The following is a 20066-nucleotide window of genomic DNA, read 5'->3' as shown; positions in this document are numbered from 1 at the left end:
TAGAATGCTATTAAAGTGGAATCTTTGCTAACAATTTTTTTTTTTTGCGCTCCAGGGAGCATATTTTGGTCAGATCCGGAATACAAAAAAGTCCTCTCAAAGACTAAAAGATGCCCTTTTGGATCATGAACTTGCATTACCCCTTTGCTTACTAATGGCCCAGCAGAGGAACGGAGTTGTCTTTTTAGAAGGTGGAGAGAAGCATTTGAAGCTCGTTGGAAAACTGTATGATCAGGTATGTCTTCTGCAGGCCTGTTACAGTACTAACAGAGCAGCACAGTCTGACTGCCCTACTGTAGAGTACAACCCCTCTTTCTTTTCCATGTAAATTTCATAGTGACCAACCAAGGGTGGAAACAAGTGTGATACTTGGTATACTGTTTTAGATATTGTTTCCCATGGATTATATATTAGGTTATCAACAAAGAGTCTGTATCCTAGATTTTTTTCCTATTCATTTTTCTATTTTCTTTGACTTTGCTCTTCTCCCTACTTGGTATTGGTAATACGTAGATTTTATCCTAAAGAACTAGTGTGGCTGCACATTTTCCTTTTGTTATTCCTTACAAGATTTAAAAGAAGCTCTGTTAGTTATGAAACTGAATGTTCTGAATGGCTTTCTGTTTTAATTTATTTGCCCACAAAGACAGACTTGAGAGTCACCTCTCCTGACTTTGTATCAGTTTTATATATATTTATATTTTCTGTTTGAGGGAAAGGTGTCTGATTATTCCTTCTTGGCAAAAGGACACCACGCTTATCTTAGGGCCCTAAACAACCTTTTTCCCAATACATGGCATACAGTCATGAAAAAGTTTGGGAACCCCTCTAAACCTGCATAATAATTTACTCTACTTTCAACAAAAAAAGATAACAGTGGTATGCCTTTCATTTCCTAGGAACATGTGAGTACTGAGATGTTTCCCAGACAAAGATTTTTAGTGAAGCAGTATTTAGTTGTATGAAATTAAATCAAATATGAAAAACTGGCTGTGCAAAAATGTGGGTCCCCTTGTAATTTTGCTGATTTGAATGAATGCAACTGCTCAATACTGAATACTTGCAACACCAAATTGGTTGGATTAGCTCGTTAAGCCTTGAACTTCATAGACAGGTGTGTCCAATCATGAGAAAAGGTATTTAAGGTGGTCAATTGCAAGTTGTGCTTCCCTTTGATTCTCCTCAAAGCAACTCTCAAAAGATCTGAAAACAAAGATTGTTCAGTATCATGGTTTAGGGGAAGGCTACAAAAAGCTATCTCAGAGGTTTAAACTGTCAGCTTCAACTGTAAGGAATGTAATCAGGAAATGGAAGGCCACAGGCACAGTTCCTGTTAAACCCAGGTCTGGCAGGCCAAGAAAAATACCGGAGCGACATATGCGCTGGATTATGAGAATGGTTACGGACAACCCACAGATCGCCTCCAAAGACCTGCAAGAACATCTTGCTGCAGATGGTGTATCTATACATCGTTCTACAAATTCAGCACAGTTTGCACAAAGAACATCTGTGACACAAGGTGATGAGAAAGAAGCCCCTTCTGCACTCACACCACAAACAGTCACTTGTTGTATGCAAATGCTAATTTAGACAAGCCAGATTCATTTTGGAACAAAGTGCTTTGGACTAATGAGACAAAAATTGAGTTACTTGGTCCTAACAAAAAGCGCTTTGCATGTAGGAAAAAGAACACCGCATTCCAAGAAAAACACCTACTACCTACTGTCAAATTTGGTGGAGGTTGCATTATGCTGTGTGGCTAGTTCAGGGACTGGGGCCCTTGTTAAAGTCGAGGGTCGGATGAATTCAACCCAATATCAACAAATTCTTTAGGATAATGTTAACGCATCCGTCACAGAGTTGAAGTTATGCAGGGGTTGGATATTCCAACAAGACAATGACCCAAAACACAGTTCGAAATCTAGAAAGGCATTCACGCAGAGGGAGAAGTACAATGTTCTGGAATGGCCGTCACAGTCCTCTGACTTGAATATCATCGAAAATCTATGGAATGATTTGAAGCAGACTGTCCATACTCGGCAGCCATCAAATTTAACTGAACTGTAGAGATTTTGTATGGAAGAATAGGCAGACACTCATCAAAGGCTATAGGAGGAGTCTAGAGGCTGTTATATTTGCAAAAGGAGGCCCAACTAAGTATTGATATATCTCTGTTGGGGTGTCCAAATGTTGCACCTGTCTAATTTTGTTATGAAGCATATTTTCTGTTAATCCAATAAACTTAATGTCACTGCTGAAATACTACTGTTTACATAAGGCATGTCATATATTAAAAGGAAGTTGCTACTTTGAAAGCTCAGCCAATGATAAACAAAAATCCAAAGAATTAAGAGGGGTTCCCAAACTTTTTCATATGACTGTATATAATATATAATATTTTTTTATGTTACTTTACCCCATGTGGGGTTTGTAGTGATGGCCGAGAATAATTTTGAATCTCATGTTTTTATGCCTAATGGAGCTAACAAAGTTTATTCTTTAATTGAAACAGGCAGCGACAAGTGCTGGACAACAGCAAACAATATCAAAGCATCCATGAAAAAATACTCACATTAACTTGTGTCTAATAAGCCACATCATGATGTCCAGCTGTATACTGAAAATGTACAAAGTGCATGCATATTTTTTTAAAATATTGTTAAAATGTTTCCTCCAGTTAAACTGAAGTAGCCCACAACTATGTACCCTTTAACATGGGTTTATGCTTTGGAATTGAAGACAACAGTTTTTGTCGATTGTATGGAGGGGAGAGATGCATCTTCAATTCAAAAGCATGACCGTGTGTGAAAGTGGTTCTGGTTTGTGGACTACTTTTGTTTTGCTGGAGGAATCGATTTAACACTATTTTAGATTAAACAAACGCATGCATATTACATATTTTGATGGATGGGTTTACATTGATTGTGTTGCCCTAGTATTGTGAGTTTTTATTCATGGGCATTTTGGTATTCTTTGCTGTTTTACAGTGTTGGTCACTGCCTGCTTCCATTAAAGCATAAACTTTATCTCCATTCTACATAAAAACCTGAAATTCAGATTATTGGTCATCAGTACAAACCACATGAGTGGATGGAATATTCCTTTAAGTTGCAAAGTTTTTTAGTTCAGCAAAGGATATAAAAATTTGCTACTGCTTCCATAAAGCTGTGTTCCTGATGTGATTCTTCAATGTGAACTGCCTGGTGATTGATTGTGTAATTTGGTGTCATATTCAAAAATTGGCATTTTGACTATGGTTCAGGGTTAAAGAACTGCCAGTTAAAGGTACAAGATTGCCTTTGATTAAAATTATACTGTTTAGCTCAGTTATTTAAAGCACCTAGTTTTCTCAAAAAGGTTTTATGTTCGTATATGTATCATAGTTCCTTAAGAGTAGAGAGTGGTTGACAAGCTGTTTAATGCAAGCTACTTCTGTGTTCTTGATTGTTTATGTGGGAGGGAGACTGTTTTTTATTCCCATTGATGTCAGATTGCTGATAAAAATAAACAACTGAAAATAAACTGCTTGTTTATAGTGAGTCTGACTGCTTTTCCACACTTCTCAAACTTGATATGCTATAGCATGCTGTATGAAAGATGAAATTTAACTTCCTGTTTGGAGAAGGTTTTTAGACATGCCTAATAGTATTTAAAAACCAATAATTAGTATAACACCCAAGCAAGTACCAGCTATTTATTTACAGGTAAAATTCCATTAAAACGAACTCCTAGGGACCTAAAAAAATATTTCATTGTAATGAGATTCTGCATTTGTTACTATAGTGCTTTCTTTAATTTGCATCCAGGTGTTTGCAATCATTTCAATAGCTTCTTTTGCATTAATTTTAATCTCCTCCTGCCTACAAGTTATGATGACGAGAATTGTTCTCAGCATTTCCTTGCGATAATACACTTTCAGGGTACAAATGATGCCCAAATCCAATGGCTGAAGCAATGCTGTGAAATTGGGTGGGAGAAATTCAACGCGAACATTATCTAAATGTGGAAGCATGTTCTGGGCAGCACAGTTATTAATCACGAGCTGAATCATTCCTTTTTTCTTCATATTGTGAGGTTTCTGAACTCTTTTGAGACTAACTATATATATATATATATATATAATAAAGCTGCTCAAAAAAATTAAAGGAACACTTTCAAAACACATCAGATCTCAATGGGAAAAGAAATCCTCCTGGATATCTATACTGATATAGACTGGGTAATGTGTTAGGAGCGAAAGGATGCCACATCGTTTGATGGAAATGAAAATGATCAACCTACAGAGCCCTGAATTCAAAACGCCCCAAAAATCTGAGTGAAAAATGATGTGGCAGGCTAGTCCATTTTGCCAAAATTTAATTGCAGCAACTCCAAATTTTACGCAGCACTTTGTATGGCCCCTGTGTTCTTGTGTACATGCCTGACAACATCGGTGCATGCTTCTAATGAGATGACAGATGGTGTTGTGGCGGATCTCCTCCCAGATCTGGACCAGGGCATCACTGAGCTCCTGGACAGTCTGAGGTGCAACCTGGTGGCATTGGATGGACCAAAACATAATGTCCCAGAGGTGTTCTATTGGATTTAGGTCAGGAAAGTGTGGTGGCCAGTCAATGGTATCAATTCCTTCATCCTCCAGGAACTGCCTTCATACTCTCACCACATGAGGCCAGGAATTGTCGTGTACCAGGAGCCACTGTACCAGAATAGGGTCTGACAATGGGTCCAAGGATTTCATCCTGATACCTAATGGCAGCCAAGGTGCCTTTGTCAAGCCTGTAGCGGTCTGTGTGACCCTTCATGGATATGCCTCCCCAGACAATCATTAACCCACCACCAAACTGCTCATGCTGAATGATGTTACAGGCAGCATAATGTTCTCCATGGCTTCTCCAGACCCTTTCACTTCTGTCACGTGCTCAGGGTGAACCTGCTCTCATCTGTAAAAAGCACAGGGCACCAGTGGTGCATCTGCCAATTCTGGTATTTTATGGCGAATGCCAATCGAGCTGCATGCTGCTGGGCAGTTAGCTCAGGGCCCTTTAGAGGACTAGGGGCCCTTGGGTCACCCTCATGAAGTCTTTCTGGTTGTTTGGTCAGAGACATTCACACCAGTGGCCTGCTAGAGGTCATTTTGTAGGGCTTTGGCAGTGCTCATCCTGTTCCTCCTTGCCCAAAGGAGCAATACTGGTCTCGCTGATGGGTTATGGACCTTCTATGGCCCTCTCCAGCTCTCCTAGAGTAACTGCTTGTCTCCTAGAATCTCCTCCATGCCCTTGAGACTGTGCAGAGAGACACAGCAAACCTTCTGGCAATGACACGTATTGATGTGCCATCCTGGAGAAGTTGGACTACCTGTGCAACCTCTGTAGGGTTCAGGTATCGCCTCATGCTACCAGTAGTGACACTGACTGTAGCCAAATGCCAAACTAGTGAAGAAACAGTCAGAAAAGATGAGGAGGGAAAAATGTCAGTGGCCTCCACCTGTTAAACCATTCCTGTTTTGGGGGTCATCTCATTGTTGCCCCTCTAGTGCATCTGTTGTTAATTTCATTAACACCACAGCAGCTGAAACTGATTAACAACCCCCTCTGCTACTTAACTGACCAGATTAATATCCCATAAGTTTCATTGACTTTATGCTATACTCTGATTAAAAAGTGTTCCTTTAATTCTTTTGAGCAGTATATATTATTGAGAATTAAAATATGATATAATATATAAAATTTTCACCAATCCCAGCCTTGCAGTTTTGAAAAAGCCAATACTGCTTTCTATGTGCACTCCATGAAAATGAGGTTCCTGTATAGGGTTACTGAGTTGGCTCTCTGTGACTGAGTGATGACCTCAGAGTATAACAACTGCTGCTTTGGATCAAGAGGAGCCAATTGATATGGTATTTGCATGTAGCCGGGATTGTCTAGTGGGTGCCTTCCTTAGCAGGTGTGTAAGGCACTGCATGCTGGGAGACGACTCAGGAAGTGCTTGTAGGTTTTTATCTTAGGCTAACTTGAGAGCATCTAGGAGTTCTCCAAGAGGAGTTGGAAGAATTTACTATAGATAGAATTGTCTGGTGGCAGTTCAGGAATCATCTGCAGAAGCAGAATGAAGGCAATAATTAAATTTGAAATAGATGACCTTTAAGGATTATTTGATCTTATGCTAAAATATACTTCTTTCTCCTAAAGTGCCATGACACTCTGGTGCAGTTTGGTGGATTTTTGGCTTCTAATCTCAGCACAGAAGATTACATTAAGCGTGTCCCCTCTGTAGATGTCCTTTGCAAAGAGTTTCACACACCTCATGATGCAGCTTTCTTCCTCTCTCGGCCTATGTATGCACATCAAATACTGGTAAGTCCTCCAACTTCAATGTACGCGTGTTATCGTTTTGTGTGTTTAGTTGGCAATATAATTCTTTTAGCTCAGACTTTATGCCACAGTGAAGATTTAAAGGTTTTCACAAAACCATATAATTTTAGTATGCTTTTAAACCTTTTGAAAATAATTTTTAATGTTATTGATTGCCATACTAATTGGATTAATGTTGTAGTCTTTTTATTAGTTGCTTTCTGAATTGAAGTTGATCCCTTAGTTTTCCTCAAAATAATCTTAATTAGTTGGAGCTTGAATTCTGCAAGGTGTAAATACCAAAAGTAAACAAAGTGGGAATTCAATGTCTAGGTGGATACAAAATTAGATTAGAGTTATGGTGAGAACTTTTCCCATCACCTAATTCTAACAAAAAATAAAAAAGTTGTGTCCATCATGGATCAGTTCTGGGCTGCTGCTCCTCGATTTCATGTGGACATGGAAGAGAAGTTGATTTTATAGCATGAGCACTGTGAGATAGAGTGGTGGAATTAAGGTGCATCCAAGAACTAATTCAGCCACTGTAAGGAGTCTCCCGCTTCAACCCATACCTTAACCCCATGATTCCTCATTTACTGTCTGGCAGCATCTCGCATACCATATTGCTTGAGAAATGCTGCACTAGCCAATAACTGTATTGATAATAGATCTACTTTTATACAACAACATTCTGATTAAGTTTTATTTGAACACAATGGGAGCCAAATTATTTACAGTTTTTAAAATTTTAATTGATTTTCTATGTTTTTGTTGCTTTGTTTTGATTTTAAACAAATGTGCTTAACTGGCACATATGACAGTTCAAACTGTTTCTTTGCACGTGTTTATTTGGGGCGGATGGGGAATTGTAAAAGCAGAATTTATGTATTTGCCGTTACAGAAAAATATGAAAAAAAATTCACAAGTAAAATAAACAGGGATAACTTCTGCTTTTCTTTGTTTTAGATCACTTTTATACAATGAATTGTATTCGATTCAATGTAATAATTAGGAGTACAATTAAAATGTAAAAATAAATTGTACGAATTAATAACAAAGATAATAATAATCCTGTGTAATAGAAGCTGTGATAACATTTTAATTTTTTTTTTATAATTTTGTTAAAATACATCAATTAAAATGCTTGACCTGTTGTAATATATTGATCTGTTCTCTTTGGTCATATTTCCACTTCACTGTGTCGGTCTTTTTTATAACAGTTTTTCTATTTGCTTTGCTACAGAATTTTTGTTATGACATTTTTTTCTGTCTAGCCACAAATTAATGAGTCACCAATAAATTAAATTTAATCTTAACCTTAATCTAACAAGATCCTGAGGTCACAGCATACTTGTGTTTTAAATTGTGTTACTTTTCACTAGTGAAGCAGTGTTTTTACCTTTTAAATGTATAATAGAACATTTTTTTAACTTCATGTTACTTTTCCTAATTTTATTTTTTTTAGTCAAAATATGATGAGCTGAAAAAGATTGAAAAGGGAAACCGGCAGCAGCAGAAGGTTCAAAAATACATCACAGCGTGTGAATGTGTGATGAGTCCAGTCCATGAAGCAGTTGTTTCACTGCATCCACCCAAAGTCTGGGATGATATCAGTCCCCAGTTCTACTCCACCTTCTGGTCACTTACTATGTACGATCTTGCTGTGCCACAAAATGCCTATGACAGGGAGGTCAACAAACTTAAGGCTCAGATGAAAGCTATTGAAGAAAGTTTAGAAATGGTGAGCAATTTTTACTTATTATAGATTAGAATCAAATGTCATGTCCTTTACACGTTTTGTAACTTTGTGATGACCAGTGTGGTTTTCTATGCTGTGCCCATAGCATGTTTTCAGGAGAGGCCCACCGAATGAGCAAACTAATTATGAAAGCAGGCTCAGATACATTGTGCAGTCTTGGCCCTCTGGAGTTAGTAAAAGAGAGAATGAAGACAAAACTGATATCCATTATGAATAATGATACATATCCACTCTTGACACAGAATCATTGAGTTACCTTTTAGGTGACATTTATTCAACAGAAATGTGTCAAAAACACTACTGGAGGTGTTTTTTTTTTTTTTTTTTAAACCTATGGCAGTACACCTTTATAGTGTCTCATTGTGACTACTTTATTTTTAGCAAGTCATAAGATTTTTTTTTTCTGTTTTATCATTGCTGTGTATGTTTCAGGGTGGTGGTGGTTCTTACAATATTTCTCAGTGATTTAGTCAAAAGCTTTATTTCCCATTGGGTTAGATAAGTTCAAAATCCATCAGTCTCTCTTCATCCCTCCTTCAGACTTGTCACAAGTGAAGACATCCCATGTCCTTGTTTATTTAGGAAGTCTTGTCTGAAGCCCAGACAGTGTGGCCAGTTGCAGGAGCAGTACTGGAAAAATAGCTGGTCATTAGGACTGCAACAAATTTTTAATGTAACTGAAACACCTACATCAATCGAGAGTACAGTATGTTGGTTTAAAGAGTCTTTAATCTTAAAATCTACTGTAGACACTGAGACTGGTGGTATATCTGAACTTGAGGTTTTTGCAGAAAAAGTAGTTTGTCAAATTTAGTTCTATTTATGGGACTGTAAAATCGCCAATACCTTGTGAGCATGTTGTCTGCTGACATATATTCTTGAATGGTTTCTGCATTGAATATAGGAAGGAAGCCCTTCAGAGCTGAATACATTAAAAAGGCAAAACTTTCAGCTGGTTTGAAACTGGAAGCCATTGCACAGTATTCAGAACTACAGTTGTTATTGACATATTATTTAATTTTAGTTAAGATAATTGCTAAAGCAATTCTTTTGTGAATTGCTTGAAAAAAAGGCATTAGAGTAACCTCTGTCTGGTATAATGGTAACTCATCTTAAATTTCCTGTTTATTTAGCAGGAGAATTAGGAGTATAGAGCATTAACATTAGAAATCGTAGACAGAGCAATATCAAAGATAGCTCTTAAGTTAAAGTTGAAGTCTGCAAAATTAAAGCTTAAGTCATATAAGTTGGATAGCAACTTTTAATTATATCCATCCTGCAGTAGAACGTTGTCTCTCTAATCCTCCTTAAATCTTTGGTTGAAAACTCATGTAATGTTTCATTTAATTGAGATGCAGCAAGAGAAAGGTCTGTAGTTGTCAAACATTTATCACAATGACTGGGTTGGAAACCAATCTAAAAAATTTTAAATGGATTGTAGGTGTTCTTTTATCATAAGATCGCTGATGCAAGATTCCAGTTGTACTTATTCAGAAAGAAAGTGCATATCTGAAATTAATGAACTTTTTATTGTAGTGGAGGACTGATTAATACTATTCATTGTATCTTTTTATTAGAAGACCAAATTACAAAAAGTAAAGCATAGTACAGTTTAAGATGCAGTCAGTGTAGTATTACAGGTATTGTGTTCCAAAAACTTATATCAGACTTAACACTCATATTTTGCTACTGTCCAATTCAGAGCGCTATTTGAAAAGAGAGTGCATTCTGAAGGGACACTCCATACATAATAAAACTGCAAAAACAGTTTTAGTAGAGACCCTTGCACATTTTGTCTTAATGAATTGTGTCCAAAATGTTAAACAAAATTTGAAGCATTTCCTCCAAAAAGAGCATTATATTTTTCCAGGTTAAGGTAATGTTTCACTTTCCCATTAAGTTATGGAGATAAATTATGGTTCTTCCGTTTAAGTTATTGTTTGAGTAGTGTAGTGTTAGATATCATGGTAGACTTTTAATGTTGTTTTACCTGGTGTTGCTCCAAATGTTGCAGTTAAAAAATTGGTAGTAATTTTCGACTTAAGGTTATCTGCAATAGATGTCAATGTTTTAATCCAAAATTGTGTTGAGCATTTCCAAAACATTTCACTACATTGTATTAATTTCTGTTATCTTTGTTGTGAACAAAATACATAACCATAATACATTTAGTTTTAATATAAATACTGGCAGTCCCCGGGTGACGTACGAGATAGGAACTGTAGGTTTGTACTTAAGTTGAATTTGTATGTAAGTCGGAACAGGTACATTATTTTAATAAATGCTTTTGTTTACCGACTGTAACCAAGTGCTCTGCCAATGAATGATGGAGTTTCACCTTTCTCTGACCTTTTATTATTTCTACTTTGTTTTCAATAGTAATGGTTTTTCTTGCTTTATTGTATTACCAGCACTTGCATCAGATTTGTGTTTCAGAGACATTCTTGAAGGGTGAAGACAAAAGGTTAAGATGAGGTCTTCTGCACAGTACTGTACACGCTATCACAGCAGGATGGCACCCATCGTCAACACGTCTGATGTATTGACAAGAGACAACTTCCTGCTATGTGTGTAACAGTACAAGCAGGCTTGCTATTGCGAATGAATGGGGGCGGTTCACCACCCGCCCACCACATAGTCCCCTCTATTACAGTATGCTACCTGCAGCATCCACCCACCGAGAATGAACATGGTGCGGCCAAAGGCGGGTAGTGAATCGCCCACCACTGCCTCCATTCAACAGGCAGCTACCCGAGGCACACTACAATGCTACCCCTCACTGCCCTGTTCACCCTTAATGGCCTCCGTTCAGCCACAACCAGGTCACCGCTTGCAGCATTACCAGCCACCCACCGAGAACGAACGGGGCAGCTGTTTGTGGTGGGCGGGCAGTGAAACTCCCCCCTCTGCTCCATCCAGCCTGCGTCCAGTCAGAAGCAGTAGCTGCTGCGGCGGCATAGTGGGCGGGCAGTGAACCGCCCCGTCAAGCCTCCGTCCTTCACACGAGCGATAGCTGTGGCCCCGGTGACTATTAACCAAGAGTCACCGCTTGCCATCGGGAGCCGCCCGAGGGACACTACAGTGCGCAAGCAGCGAAATCGCCCCCTCCAGCCTCCGTTGAGGCACCGCTTGCAGCGTCTCGGCAGCTGCGGCTCCGTTTGCAAGTCCTAGGTCGGATGTCGCTAACTTGGGGACTACCTGTACTCTCCTTTTAGGAGGAACTACTGCATATAATTTTTTTCAGATAAAAATCAACTTTATTGACATATATATGATATTCTTGCTTGACTTTTTGAAAACCGTTGACAAAACAAACATACATGCATATAGTGTGTGCAATATTTTTCTTGTGCTTCACTGTTAAGCAATATTACTAACTTTTGACATATTTAAATTATAAACTTTGAGCTTCTGTGTTTAACAAATAATTATTATAAACCATTGGACGTGCTAGTACCTTATGATCATTTTAGAACCCTAGTGAGAGACTTGCTTATTGGAATATATGTATATGACCTGTGGGTTGGGTGATATTCAGTTTTCAAAATTGAAGATCAATCTTTTTTAAATTATTAATATGATATTGTTTATACTTGGAATAAGCATCACTTTCAATTTAACTGCATTTTATAATTTTGCCACTTGGTGGAAGTATATGCACTGGAGTTGGCTGTATGCATTGTCAGCTGCTGCAGCTTCTTAAAATGCTCCAAATTTGGAAAATGTAAGAAAAAGCATTATTTTGTAATAGTGTGGTCATTTGTTTATAAATATGGAAGTATCATAGACATTTCACTAGAAAATGTTAATGAAAACTTGGAAGTTCTAATTAGGTAAAAACTGTCTGACCAAAATTTCTGATGATTCATTCACCAAACTATGCATTCTTAGCCAAGAATACAAACATGTTGATTTTCTCTGATTTCAGAAGGGAACATTGAGTAACAATTTGCCCTGCTGTACTGAAAACACGTTTAGACTGTACGCTAGTTGCACAAATGTACAGATTCATTTGTGCTAATTTGGCCATCAGAGGGAATTGTCTTTCATTGTTTCGCCACCAAATAAGGGGGTCCTCTTTGCCACAAATTAGATTCTTCTGCATAGTTTCTCTTTTTGGCTGCTCTACTTTGCCCAGTGATGCCCAGGATGAAACAGGTTCCTTCACTTTTCCAAGCATATTGGCCGGAGATTTTTTTTTTTCCAATGTTGACGCTGGTTCACATTTGCCTTCATTTCCAGCTCTGATCGACACTGACTGTAGTGACAGAGCAGTCAACTCCTGCTATATTTTATCCTGTGTCTATAGAAGTTTGTTGTGGTTGCCATGGTAATGCGGATCCAAAAAGGTGGCAATGCGAATCATTTCCTGTGTCTCATTATCACACATTGCATTAAATTTTTTGAGCACACCAGCTTTAATGTTTTGGGTTAATTGGATCTCCCCCTGTTTGGCAACAATAATGTCATTTTTAAGAAGCTTTAGTTTGGGTGCTGATAAAGAAACTGTTACACAGTGTTCTCCTATCATCTGCTAAAACACACCTGATCGCTGGTGCCTGCCCCAAGTTAGGCTCCAATATCTTTTTTTTTTTTTCGAAACCCAGTGAGTCGCACAGTCCTATGAAGAAGACACAGAGTCTCTAGAATAACATTGTGATTTACATTAAGAGTAGGCCAGGCTGCGTAACAATCATTTTGCTCTCTGAAAAATAAACAACTGATTCAGCCATCAGGTTGTGGAGATAAATATTTTATCACATATACTGTATAAAAGATTGTCGTGTGTGTGTGTGTGTGTGTGTGTGTATATCTATATGTATATATTAGATAGATACTTTATTAATCCCAAGGGGAAATTCACATAATCCAGCAGCAGTATACTGATACAAAGAAACAATATTAAATTAAATAGTAATAAAAATGGAAAAAAAAAAGAAAAAATGAAAAAAATAAAAAGAAAAAAGCAGACAATAACTTTGAGTAATGTTAGCATTTACTCCCCTGGGTGGAATTGAAGAGTCACATAGTGTGGGGGAGGAACGATCTCCTCAGTCTGTCAGTGGAGCAGGACAGTGACAAAAGTCTGTCACTGAAGCTACTCCTCTGTCTGGAGATGACACTGTTCAGTGGATGCAGTGGATTATTCATGATTGACAGGAGTTTGCTTAGTGCCCGTCGCTCTGCCACAGATGTTAAACTGTCCAACTTTACTCCTACAATAGAGCCTGCCTTCTTAACAAGTTTGTCCAGGCGTGAGGCGTCTTTCATCTTTATGCTGCCACCCCAGCACACCACCGCGTAGAAGAGGGCACTCACACAACCGTCTGGTAGAACATCTGCAGCATCTTACTGCAGATGTTGAAGGATGCCAGACTTCTCAGAAAGTATAGTCTGCTCTGACCTTTCTTACATAGAGCATCAGTATTGGCAGTCCAGTCCAATTTGTCATCCAGCTGCACTCCCAGATATTTATAGGTCTGCACCCTCTGCACACAGTCACCTCTGATGATCACAGGGTCCATGAGGGGCCTGGGCCTCCTAAAATCCACCACCAGCTCCTTGGTCTTGCTGGTGTTAAGGTGTAAGTGGTTTGAGTCGCACCATTTAACAAAGTCTTTGATTAACTTTCTGTACTCCTCCTCCTGCCCACACCTGATGCAGCCCACAATAGCAGTGTCATCAGCGAACTTTTGCACGTGGCAGGACTCGAGTCATATTGGAAGTCTGATGTATATAGATTGAACAGGACCGGAGAAAGTACAGTCCCCTGCGCGCCCCTGTATTGCTGAACACAATGTCAGACCTGCAGTTCCCAAGACGCACATATTGAGGTCTGTCTGTAAGATAGTCCACAATCCATGCCACCAGGTGTGAGTCTACTCCCATCTCAGTCAGCTTGTCTCTAAGGAGCAGAGGTTGTATGGTGTTGAAGGCTAGAGAAGTCCAAAACATAATTCTTACAGCACCACTGCCTCTGTCCAGGTGGGAGAGGGATCGTGTAGCATATAGATGATGGCATCCTCCGCTCCCACCTTCTCCTGGTATGCGAACTGCAGAGGGTCGAGGGTGGCGGACCTGTGGCCTCAGGTGGTGAAGCAGCAGCCGCTCCATGGTCTTCATCAGATGTGACGTCAGAGCAACAGGCCGGAAGTCATTCAGCTCACTAGGACGTGATACCTTTGGGACAGGGTGATACAAGATGTTTTCCAAAGCCTTGGGACTCTTCCCTGTTCCAGGCTCAGGTTGAAGATGCGCTGTAGAGGACTCCCCAGTTCCAACGCACAGGCCTTCAGCAGTCGTGGCGATACACCATCTGGACCCGCTGCTTTGCTGGCACAAGTCTTTTCAGCTCTCTGCTCACATGGGCTGCTGTAATTGTGGGTGGGGATGTCTCGCCTATGCTGGTATCAGCAGAAGGATTGTTGGAGGATGCAGTACTCGAGGTGAGAGTGGGTTAGTGATCAAACCTATTAAAGAAGTTGTTCATTTGGTTTGCTCTCTCCACGTCTGTCTCGATGGCGGCACCCGCTTGAGCTGCAGCCAGTGATAATCTTCATCCCATCCCACACTTCCTTCATGCTGTTGTTCTGCAACTTCTGCTCCAGCTTTCTCCTGTACTGCTCTTTCGCCCCTGAGCTGGACTCGAGTTCCTTCTGCACGCTTGAGCTCATGCTGATCACCACCTTTAAAAGCCCTTTTCTTCTGGTTCAAAAGGCCCTTGATGTCACTTGTAATCCATGGCTTGTTGTTAGCATAGCAGCGTACTGTTCTTACTGGAACTACAATGTCCATACAGAAGTTGATGTAATCAGTTGTGCATTCAACAGCCTCTTCAATGTTCTCACTATGTGACCCAGCAATATATTCCAGTCTGTAGTTCCAAAGCAGTCTCTCAGAGCCTGCTCTGCCTCAGGGACCACTTCCTGAATGAGCGTGTGGTTGTAGGTAGCTCCCTCACTCTTGGTTTGTATTGAGGCTGAAGCAGAACCAGGTTATGATCTGCTTTCCCAAGCGCAGGCAGCGGGTGGCGCTGTATGCGTCTTTAACGCTTGCATACAGTAGGTCGATAGTCCTGTTTCCCCGGGTGTTACAATCCACATACTGGGAGAAGGCAGGTAATGTTTTGTCCAGCGTTACATGGTTAAAGTCTCCAGCGATTAGCACAAGTGCCTCAGGGTGCTGCGTTTGTAACTTAGCAACTGCGGAATGGATGATGTCACTCGCCATCTCGCGTTAAGCTGAGGGGATGTAAACAATAACAATCACGTGTCCAAACTCTCTGGGCAAGTAATAGGGCGCAGACTTACGCCAACAGTTCGATGTCCCTGCAGCAAGTGGAGATTTTAACGCTTTACATGTCCTGAGTTGCACCACTTTGTATTGACATAGAGAGCGAGTCCTCCTCCTTTCTTCTTTCCACAGGTACTTGCGTCTCTGTCCGCTCTAACTGTGCTAAACCCGGTAGTTCCACATTAGCATCTGGGATGGTAGTTGTTAGCCACGTTTCACTAAAACAGAGCAAGCTGCATTCTCTGTAGGTTCTGACATTTTTCACCAGCACAGCCAGTTCATCGATCTTATTTGGTAGTGAGTTTACATTTCCCAGGATCACAGAAGGCACCGACGGTTTATAACGCCATTTTCTCTCAAGTTGTCTTGATTTAATCTTATCTTTTATCTTTGCGCGCTCGGCTGCCCGATATCGCCTTCTTACCTCGTCAGGTAAATAAGGAACCACACCGGCATAAGCATTTCTTCTCAGTGCTTTAAGCTGACTACTTGAATAGGCGATTCTCGGAGTGTAAAAATCCATGTCAAGTAGTAAAATAGTAAAAAAAAAATGTCCAGGGAGCAGTTTCACATAAAAGAAAGTGGTAGAAGTGATCAGTGAAATAGAGAAAAATAGAGATAAAAAGATAAAGTCCTATACGGAGCTGCTGGAAAGGCTGCCACTCGGATGCGGCGCCAGAAATGAAAGGGATTTCAGATTTATATATGTATATATCTCATTATATAATATATACATATATAATATATACATATATATTAAATTATATATTTATATATATATAATAGGTAGATATATATATATATATATATAGATAGAGATATATATATACACACACACACACACATATATATATATATATATATATATATATATATATATATATATATATATATATATATATATATATACATACATATACATACATACAGTGGAACCTCGGTTCACGACCATAATTCGTTCCTAGAACTTTGGTCGTAAACCGTGTTGGTCGTGAACCGAAGCAGTTTCCCCCATAGGATTGTATGTAAATACAATTAATCCGTTCCAGACCGTACAAACTGTATGTAAATATGTACAGATTAAGCACAAATATAGTTAATTACACCATAGAATCCACAGTGTAATAGTAAACTAATGTAAAAACATTGAATAACACTGACACAAAACACCCAGGCTCCCTGATCAGCTACAGGAGCTGGCTCGCTCATGCGCTCTCTCTCTGTGTAGCGCGAGCGCACAAACACACACACCTATCCGTCCCCCCAATCCCTTCCCTGTCAGCTGCCCGGCTCTCTAATCTCTCTGTAGCACGTGCTCGCAGCATTTTTTTTAAAATGACTTTTAAGTACAGTAGAAAAAAAATTCCAAAGCGCTTGCAAAAACCAACTCACAAGCAAACAAGAAAGCGAGATTGCAGGAGATCACGCTATTAAACCTAAAGCCTGATCGCTGTAAACAATGTTTTTAAAATGAGTTTTAAGCACAGCAGAAAAAAACATCGCACAAATCCTAACTTCATTTAAAAACCAACTTGCAAGCAACCAAAAAAGTAACATTGCAACAAATCACACGATGAAGTCCTCCATGTAAACAATTTTAATGAATTTTAAGCACAAGGAAAAAGCGAACATTTGAAAAGAGAAATGTAACATCGCACCTAATCGCTATGAAAAACTCCATCTGTAAACCTTTCATGAGTTTTAAGCACAAGGAAAAAGCGAACATTTGAAAAAGAGAAAAATAACATTGCAACAAATCGCATTATGAACTAAAAAATTACTTTTGAAAATCCGTAATACAAAAACCACCAAGAAAACTAACCTTGCATGAAACGAGTTCTGGCATGAAGTGTTTTCCTCCAGGTGTTTTCTCTCTTGTGATTTCTTGGGTTTCTGGTGCTTTTAGCTGTTTAGCTGGTGGGAGTGAAAGCCTCATGCAGCCATTCCAAAAGACGTTCTTGTGACCCTCCACATTACTGGCAGTCTGGCTTTGTTTACATTATTCTGCTTGAAAGCACGTGGGTTCTCCGATTGGTAAATGAGTAAACTGGTAAACATTTTTCCACCTTTTGTAATTTCTTTCTTTACTTCGATTTCAGTTTTCTTCAAAACTTTCTTCTGACAACTCTCCACTTGCTTAGAAGCCATAGTTAACTGCAAAAGCACACAAAATACTGTAGAGCACAAAGAGAGTGCACGTCTTATTGAAAACAATGAACAAGGAGCGGCTTTGCTTAAATGAAAAAGCACGGCAGCTCTCTTTCTCTCTCAGGCTGCCTGTGGGGGGAGGGGGATGTTTTCGCTTGCACTACAGCCTACAGATAGGCAGGCAAACACGTGCAGCAATCTCCTCCTTCCCTTCCCAGCAGGCACGCTGCTCGCCGCTCTTGCTCTCTCTCTCTCTCTCAACTGAGGACGCAGGGAAACTGGCTTGTTCAGCAAACACGTGAAGCAATCTCCTCCTCCACCTCCCTAGCAGGCACGTGCTCGCTCGCCCTTTCTCTCTCTCTCTCTCTCTCTCTTTCAGCTCAGCTTGCAGGCAGGCAAGGGAACCTGGCTTGTTCAGTATACCGAGTGTGTGGTTGTGAACCGAGGCAAAAGTTTGGCGATCTTTTGGTCGTGAACCGAGTTGTACGTGAACGGGGACGTTAGTGAACCGAGGTTCCACTGTATATATATATATATATATATATATATATATATATATATATATATATATATATATATACCCATCCCGATCTACATACTCTCAAATAGCCAAGCCACACACCGTGGCACAATGGTAGAGGCTTCGCCTCTAGCGCCGACATGAGAGGTTCGATTCCCGGTGCATTCTTTCCATTGTAAACTCTCCCATTTGTATTCGTGCTTTTTGCAAATGATCCGATAATAGTTGGTTATACCTGTGTGTTAGTTTTAGACTGCTCACATGAAACCTCTGAACTTGATGGCGTTGAACTCAATGCTGGAATGTGCTGCCAGCTTTTGTTATGTTTTTTCGGCAAATGTGACAAGTGACTTTGTTTAAATCTGCAGGCTCTCCTTTTTTGACAGTGTTAAAACCAAAAAACTGCCAAATAGAGGTTCTAGTTTTCTTTTTTTGCAACTAAATCAGCCATCTTTTAGTAGTAGACTAGTTATGGCAATTTTGAAGTTACTGTGTTCACATTGCCTAAATTTGGACATTATCCACATTTATTTCAAGCATGCACCAATCCTCGTCTCTAAGCAAAAATATTGTGGGTCACAACTGGAAATACTGCAACAATATTGCTCCCAAACCTAGTGAAAGTATTATGTTTTTTTTAAATCCAATATTATTTGTGCTTTAATTGTGGTTATTTTTTTTATTGTTCATATCATGGTTATTTGTCAAGCTGAATATAAACTTGGTTCAGAATTTCAAGTATACTCACAGGAACGTTTAACTTATTAATTTAAGTATACAAATTATTTCCCCTTGTCTCTGGAGGTAGAGCACAGAAAAATAGTGTTCGTCTGTTGTCACCATTTAAAATTTTAAGTTAAATAAATTCATTTTCTTTTACTATCATATGCCTTAGTAACATCAAAAACTCCATTTTAATGAGCAATACAGTTTAAAACATACATTTTGTTTAATGTTTTATTTTTGTTTTGTTGTTTAGCCACCAAATAAAAAAAAGAAGGAAAAGGAGCGTTGCACAGCTCTACAGGATAAATTGCTGGAGGAAGAAAAGAAGCAGTTGGAGCATGTCCAGCGAGTTCTGCACAGACTTAAACTGGAGAAGGACAACTGGCTTTTAGCAAGTAAGACAGACCAGTAGTTACTATATGACTGTAAATGTCCACCTGGAAAATATATGCATTTGTATATAAGGATATACGCGCGTTTAAAAGTACATGACTGCATTTCAGCCAGTAGCTTGTAGCATCTATTTTAAAAGCAGTAACTTCATAGTTGACTCCGATAACCAATTAGCAGTCTCTGACACTTGTCTGGTAGGATTTTTTTTCCCAATCTTATTTACAAAACTTTACTGTCATTGTGAGATTTAAAGCATATTTTGCATAAACTGCTTTCTTTAGGTCCTGATCAGGTCCATTTGAAAAATAATTGTACTTCAAATGGGAAGAAACAAATTCTGATCAAATCTTGCGTCTTTTGGTTTTAAAAATTGCCAAAAGCAATCCCAAATTATATAATGGGTTCAAAGCATTACTATGTATGAAAGTAGCATTAATTTAATTCTTGTGTGTTCAGTGTCAAATTCATTATAATGTAATTCATAATATTAAAAGGGTTATAGTTTGTCTGCATCACTCTATAATGCACATCTTGTTTTCCACAGAATCCACAAAGAATGAAACAATAACAAAGTTCTTGCAACTCTGTATTTTTCCACGCTGCATCTTCTCTGCCATTGATGCTGTATACTGTGCACGCTTTGTTGAACTGGTCCACCAACAGAAAACTCCAAATTTTTGCACACTACTGTGTTATGACAGGGTAAGTCTAAATGTTCATTTGTATAAATTGATGTTTCGTTGTTAGTCATAGATAAGATGTAGTGTTTATAAAATATAGGATGATACATTAGAATCTACTGTATATTTAAGTATTGTAGTATCATTACATGCATGTACCTGTAGAAGTCTAGCCATTGGAAGTAATTAAGTTTTAA

General features: G+C 39.1%; 1 protein-coding gene across 1 annotated transcript in view; it reads left to right on the top strand.

Annotated features, from left to right (window-relative positions):
• Positions 1–20066, top strand: part of thoc2 (THO complex 2) — a 133891-nt gene that overhangs the window by 51283 nt on the left and 62542 nt on the right. Inside the window, exons 21-25 of the mRNA XM_039766308.1 lie at positions 56–235; positions 6189–6353; positions 7816–8091; positions 19050–19191; positions 19734–19891. Of these exons, the coding sequence (XP_039622242.1) occupies positions 56–235; positions 6189–6353; positions 7816–8091; positions 19050–19191; positions 19734–19891 (921 nt within the window). The remainder of the gene's footprint in view (positions 1–55; positions 236–6188; positions 6354–7815; positions 8092–19049; positions 19192–19733; positions 19892–20066) is intronic.

Source organism: Polypterus senegalus, chromosome 10, assembly GCF_016835505.1.
Source record: "Polypterus senegalus isolate Bchr_013 chromosome 10, ASM1683550v1, whole genome shotgun sequence".
NCBI lineage: Eukaryota > Metazoa > Chordata > Cladistia > Polypteriformes > Polypteridae > Polypterus > Polypterus senegalus.
This window is presented reverse-complemented; position numbering and strand designations above follow the sequence as displayed.